This window comes from Anopheles arabiensis, chromosome 2 (assembly GCF_016920715.1).
Source record: "Anopheles arabiensis isolate DONGOLA chromosome 2, AaraD3, whole genome shotgun sequence".
NCBI classification, from domain to species: Eukaryota; Metazoa; Arthropoda; class Insecta; order Diptera; family Culicidae; genus Anopheles; species Anopheles arabiensis.
This window is the reverse complement of record NC_053517.1, coordinates 82210926-82216808: the sequence shown is the minus strand read 5'-3', so window position 1 is coordinate 82216808 and position 5883 is coordinate 82210926. Positions and strand designations below refer to the sequence as shown.

The following is a 5883-nucleotide window of genomic DNA, read 5'->3' as shown; positions in this document are numbered from 1 at the left end:
CTAGTATGAGGTGTGAGGACAACACACTTATAAAAATTTAGATGGATCCCAAGACATCTAGACATTTCGGGAAACAAAAAGTAGACAAAGTAGCTAAATAGAGTTTCAAAGTGGATATCCGAAATTCATAAAAAAAAACTTAAGGCACGACGACGCTACAAAAGTGACAGCGACAAATGTCAAAGAAAGGTAAAAGGTTCAAATATTTTCAACAAATTTTTGGAAAATAAGTCATAGTATCAGGAAGTCAAACTTCAGCAAACGAAATTCGTACAACTAATCGAAGCTTAGTGGGATTCAACCTAGAAAAATGCCAATAGCATACAATAAGAATTGCGGATAATCCAAATTGTAGCCAACGTAAATTACCAAAGACAGCAATTCATATGCTTTTTGAATGCAATGAATCATAGGAGCGGATAGGTCTCACAGAAACTCTCACAGATAAGAATAAAAATAAGGAAAGGTAATATTATCTTTTTGTGTTTGTGTTTTTTTTTATATGGCAAAGAGTGATCTTTGGTCAAACGCAAAGGATCGGAAATAAAACAAACGAAAATGCTATAACGAACTACATACACTACTTTATTTCTCGCAGTACATTTTCACCGTGAAATTGTTCAGGAATTTGATCGTGTTCGGCGAGGTGTTTACCTGCACCGTGATCGCCTTGCTGTCACCGACCGTGCCCGCCGTGATCGAGGCCGCTATACCGCCGAGATCAATCTTCTGATCCGATTCCACAATAACGTACTTGATCGCTTTCGCCGCCGGCTAAACAGAGAGAACAGAACAAGGCAAATCAAATTGATGAATTTCACTCCATAGCAGACAACAAAACACATTAGATTACGCTAATTATAACCACTTACATTGTTAAACGTCACACTTTGCGGGCTGATCATGCCGGAGTAAAGCTTCTGGTAGAAGCACTGCTGGAACTTTGCATCGTACGTTCCGAACTGCACCACCAAATCCTGGTTCGTGTTCAACAAGCTCGCACCGGTCGTGTGTAGTGCGACAATCAGCAGAAATCCAGAAATCACAAACAGGCAACAACGGTCCATTCTTACGGTCGATGCTTTGGGGCAGTTTCGGAAGAATGGTGTAATGCACGGTCACGAACGCACGCGGAATGACTTTCTTCCTGATCACTTTCGACGAGATTGAACCGTGCTGGTGCGGGATGGTTCGTTTTTATATCGATAACATTAAACCAGGCTGGCTGGCTGAGCGTGTTCGTTTGCGGGAGTTTTGCGGGAGAGATTTTCGGGGATTATTGGGTGGCCTCGGTTACGGAGCATTTTATTATTACTTTTTGCAGTGTCCGCGCCAGTGTCCGTGCCAATAAAAGTGTTTTGAGGTCACCGTGCGAAGGTGAAGGTCCAGCGTATTATTGCACGCGGATTTGAGAGAGAGCGAAACAGTACCATGAAACAAAAAACACATAAAATGTAACGTAATATTTCCCAGTTTTGTAAACAAAACATTTATTTCAAGCAATTCCAACCAAACCAAAATCCTTATAGAACGAAATGAAAATATTTAATACAGCCTAATAATAAATGTGTCATCATTATAAGAAAAACCTTAATTTCTTCATTTATATGTAGATACTCAATTTTTAATAAATTATGGCAATTTAAGCTTCGCAGTACATTTGCACCCTTACGTTACTTTTGAAAATGTTCCTTCTACCACCCTCGGTGAGTGTAATGACGATGTTCGGCTTTTTGATGGCACCGCCGGTAATTTCAGCATTCACGCCACCATAGTATCCTGGTTTGAGCGTTTCCACCTTGACGTAGTTGATGTTTTTGTCCTAAAAATAAGTGTTACAAATACGAATAGATCAGTAATGTTGGACGCAACTTTCAAGACGATCCAATGCAGTTGGTCAAACCTACCGTAATGTGAGCCAACGATGTTGGGCTCCGGCTAAGCGCGTAGACCGTCTTGTCGAAGCACAGCACGAGCTTAGCGTCCGCCACACCAAATTCCTTCACCGCCGGGTTGGTATTTGTCTGCAGCGAGCCCACCGTGCCTTGGGCCGCCAGGCTGCACAGGATCACGGTCAGGCAGAACGCACTCAGCCGGTACGTGGGATGCATTTTTATCGATTTCCTTGTTTATCGAACCAGCGACGGAACTGAAACATGTCCCGCACGGAGCGGTAACTTTTATAGAATCCCTTCGCGCCGCGCCTGATGGTGCAGCACGGCAAAGGGAAGGATGTGCTGGGATCAGTGCATTTCGGTGCAAGGGGTGCAGGTGAAATTTTATTTCACGTCCGTTGCCACTTTTGGCTGCAGCCAAAAGTGCCTTCGCTTTGCAAATCCGGAAACGTTCTCCAAACCCGGCCGTACAAACGATTGGAAGGAAATAAAGGTAACTTTCTCTGGGTAAGATCGTGTGAGAAAGTGGTAGAAACAGGAGATAAAAATTTAAACCAATTTTTGGAGTGGTCGGTTTTTTGGTTTGTTTTTGTTTTCGTCGGGGGGAAAGGACATTAAACTGTCGGCTCAATGAGGCTGTCCTCAATTACAGGTACACCGCAGGAGAGCAAAACGTAACGACTTGGAAGTTTATAAAAGCGACTTGGTTGGGCGCACCGCCCGGCATACAGAACGGATCGCACTAGCAGAATGCATCGAACAGCGGGATTTGTGCTGATCGCAGGACTGATCGTCGTCCTCTGCCCGGATGTCCGGGGCCTGTACACGTCGAGCGATGTGAACACGTCGAAGCAGAGCTACTTTTTCGGCGCGAAAGATGCGGCCGACATTTTGTGCTACTCCAAAACGCTGCTGAAGGGCTCGGTAATGCCGCAGGACGTGTCGTACACCAATCCGACAGCGGTGAGTTATCTCTTTTTTTTAGGAAAATGAATGAAATAAAACATTAATAAATGAATAATTTTTCGTTCCATGTGCAGGCTAAAAACATCAACTTTATTACGCTGGCGGCGGACAGGTACTCAACGCACGGATTTACGGCCGATATTTCTAGTGGCAAGATTGGAACAACGACCGTTACAATTAAGATAAATGCAAAGTCTATTTTGCCGTACGCCATTATAGTGAAGTACTATTGTGTAAAGTAATGTAGCAGTACGGAAGGAGCGCATTGTTTTATTACTTTAATAAATATTTATTGTCTAATTTTTAACCAGTTGACTGGAATTATTCTTACAATTATGACTATAAATTTGAAGGTTTGTATGGTCTGAGGCAGTGATCGGCAAATGTTGCTGCGAAAAGAATTACATTCCTTTAAAATGCCCCAAGCGCTCCACGTAATGATTCCAATTGATAAAAAAATCGTTCAAAATGTATGATGGTTGAATGACATGCATGATAGAAAATGAGCCGGCATATAGACAGCAAAGAGCCACAAAGCCTTACTTTGCCGATCACACGTTTGGGGAATTTACTATTAGCTACAAAAAATCAGAATATTTCGTTTATTCAATGAATAATTCGCTGGAAAATACGTTTCCTCCGCTCAACCAATCGTAAGTATTGTTTTTAAGTTTAAAGAGCGACCGTTCTTTTGTAGTAAGAGGGTATGTTTTTCTTGTAAATATATTATTGAAAAAAAAAAATTAATTAGAGACTCCATTGCTTTACACTTTTGAATAATTATTTTAATTTAAGGTATTGTGAGACATTGAATTCGAAAATATATTCATTAATTTTTTTATTTTTTTTATTCCATAATTGGAATGCTATGGCATAAGTTACAAATATTTTTTTTCAACACATTATTCTTGGATTTGTATACCTCTTCCTGATTAATACATTAATATTAGTTATTTGAAAAAAATATGATCCTCGTAAGAGCAATAACCGTTTATCATAAAAATTCAATGTGATAATTATAATTTTTTTTTAAAGATTACACTTTATTAAGCAAAATCGAAAATATAGAGTTTCAGAAATACAATTTATTTGCGATTCGTTTTCAAAACTGCGATTCATGTTCACGATAATTTTGTATCCAAAATTGTTAAATCAGCTTTTTTTAAATAAATTTGTTTCAATTAAACACATTTATTTGTGACATGGATACTTGTTACGTTATTTCATCCAACTTTATAAAGCTTTTAACATGAACCATGTACATGAAATGACCAAACACCCCACACCAAAGGAACTATCATTGGAGGTCATTATCACGAAAGGTACATGTATACATATACCAGCCACTATTTTAAGATATTTTTATCAATAAATTTCACTTCCTTGCTATCCCAAAAAAGGCGGCCATACATTGCCATATACCAAACTTTCCCCATCGTTTCAAGCCGCTGCATTGTAGGATTAACTTTCGCGTGCAATTCTCTTGCCCATGAAAAGTGCAATCTTATCTCGTTTTCAATGTTTCAAGCAACCAAAATAAAAAAAAGAGTTCACTGTCAAGGAGCCGAGGTGTGCCAAATTTGTATACTTGAATTTTGCCCGTTTGGTTTTGGTATTTAAACGACCACAGCTTCCCGCCTGTGGTTCAGTCGGATGTGGCAGCCCGTTACGATTTCGGGGAGCTAGCAGCGAAAACAGATAACGGCACCATTTTTTTTTGCGACGACGCGATGACCACGTTAAGGTTTCTGGTGCTGGGTGCGCTCTGTCTGGCTAGCTGCCGGGCGTTGTCGCTGGTGGTGTCGCAGGAGCAGAGCTACTTTTTCGGAACCAAACCCGCCGATCATCTGCTGTGCTACTCGAAAACCCTGTCCAAGGGTACGGCGCTGCCTGCGTCGGTCAGCTACACCAATCCGAACGACAAGAAGATCAACTTCGTCACGATGAACGCGGACCGGTACTCGGTGTTGGGCTTCACGGTGGACAAGACGGACGGTCAGATTGGTACGCCCGCGGTCGGGTATCGACTGAATGGGCCGAGTCCGCTGACCTACGCAATTACGGTTGACATGTTCTGTGAACCTTAGTGTAAATGGTTAGAATAAACGATGATATTATTTATTAAACTTGTGTAGAATGTGTTCGTTTGTTTTAATGTGCAGAATGAAGAGCTAAGTTTTTTTTATATTTATTTATTTATTTTGCTTTACCAGTTTTAATCTCTTTTTTTGTTAATAGTTTATCAACCTCTTTTAGCAATGATCTATTTCTAATAGATGTCTATCTCTATTAGCATTTGATGCTTAATAATATTGTTCCAGACCCTCTGAGGTTTCTTGTAAATATTTTTTATCTCTCTTTCATTATAAAATGATGGTAAGTTATGTTCAAATTTAGTCAGATAACGTATTTTATTTTAGTTTTTTTTTTCTACACATTTCTTCCTTTACCAAAGTCACCGTCCGATATCAAGAAAGAAAAAGCTTTCAGGACATGTTCAAGCTTGCAGCTACCAGCAACAGATGGCGCTAGGAAATGTTAAGAGAGAAGCTCAGGATACAGCTTGTGGTTCGGATGTCAGAATCTACCTTAAGAATATCATCGATTAGGAGAAGGATTTTGAAAATATTTTTACATTTTTTGAAAACAGTGCGACTTGATTTGTAATTTTAGCACATTTATGGTGTTTAATTTTCTATAAAGTTTAGGAAGCTATTGATTTTCTCTTCAGCGTCTCTGGCAATTGAAAGAATGTAAATAAATATAAAAACAGTATAAATTATTCCAAATGTCTCGAAAAATATGACTCACCAGCTTTGACCATTCCTTAAACGGTTAATAGTATTCAATCGCTCTCAAGCGTTTCCCACCAAATCCCAAAATGAGTCGTGCGAAACACCGGGCTCCAGCCAAGTGCGATTAGTACCGTATGCAATTACACGAATCCAGAAAAGCCAAATCGAAAAAGTGAAATCCACGAGCAAAAAAAAAAATGGTTCGCAAAAAGCTGACCTAAATACTT

The 5883-nt window shown here is 39.8% G+C and overlaps 3 protein-coding genes across 3 annotated transcripts; 1 reads left to right on the top strand and 2 right to left on the bottom strand.

Annotated features, from left to right (window-relative positions):
* Positions 1-566: 566 nt before the first annotated feature.
* Positions 567-1147, bottom strand: LOC120897388. Its single transcript, XM_040302235.1, has 2 exons — positions 873-1147; positions 567-774 (listed from the first exon to the last, which is right to left on the bottom strand). Exons 1-2 carry the CDS (start codon positions 1065-1067, stop codon positions 586-588), a joined length of 384 nt encoding a protein of 127 aa, XP_040158169.1. The 5' UTR covers positions 1068-1147; the 3' UTR covers positions 567-585.
* Positions 1148-1608: 461 nt separating this feature from the next.
* LOC120896803 lies at positions 1609-2136 on the bottom strand. The gene is made up of 2 exons (XM_040301254.1): positions 1908-2136; positions 1609-1822 (listed from the first exon to the last, which is right to left on the bottom strand). Exons 1-2 carry the CDS (start codon positions 2109-2111, stop codon positions 1643-1645), a joined length of 384 nt encoding a protein of 127 aa, XP_040157188.1. The 5' UTR covers positions 2112-2136; the 3' UTR covers positions 1609-1642.
* A 396-nt stretch (positions 2137-2532) lies between these two features.
* Positions 2533-3168, top strand: LOC120896703. The gene is made up of 2 exons (XM_040301039.1): positions 2533-2858; positions 2936-3168. Exons 1-2 carry the CDS (start codon positions 2646-2648, stop codon positions 3101-3103), a joined length of 381 nt encoding a protein of 126 aa, XP_040156973.1. The 5' UTR covers positions 2533-2645; the 3' UTR covers positions 3104-3168.
* The last annotated feature ends 2715 nt before the right edge of the window (positions 3169-5883 follow it).

Excerpts from the sequence above, each read along its gene's own strand:
- LOC120897388 (XM_040302235.1), bottom strand. The coding sequence starts at position 1,067 with ATGGACCGTTGTTGCCTGTTTGTGATTTCTGGATTTCTGCTGATTGTC. Across the intron at positions 775-872 it reads AAAGTGTGACGTTTAACAAT|CCGGCGGCGAAAGCGATCAA; the intron begins GTAAGTGGTTAT and ends CTCTCTGTTTAG.
- LOC120896803 (XM_040301254.1), bottom strand. The coding sequence starts at position 2,111 with ATGCATCCCACGTACCGGCTGAGTGCGTTCTGCCTGACCGTGATCCTG. Across the intron at positions 1,823-1,907 it reads CATCGTTGGCTCACATTACG|GACAAAAACATCAACTACGT; the intron begins GTAGGTTTGACC and ends ACTTATTTTTAG.
- LOC120896703 (XM_040301039.1), top strand. The coding sequence starts at position 2,646 with ATGCATCGAACAGCGGGATTTGTGCTGATCGCAGGACTGATCGTCGTC. Across the intron at positions 2,859-2,935 it reads CGTACACCAATCCGACAGCG|GCTAAAAACATCAACTTTAT; the intron begins GTGAGTTATCTC and ends TTCCATGTGCAG.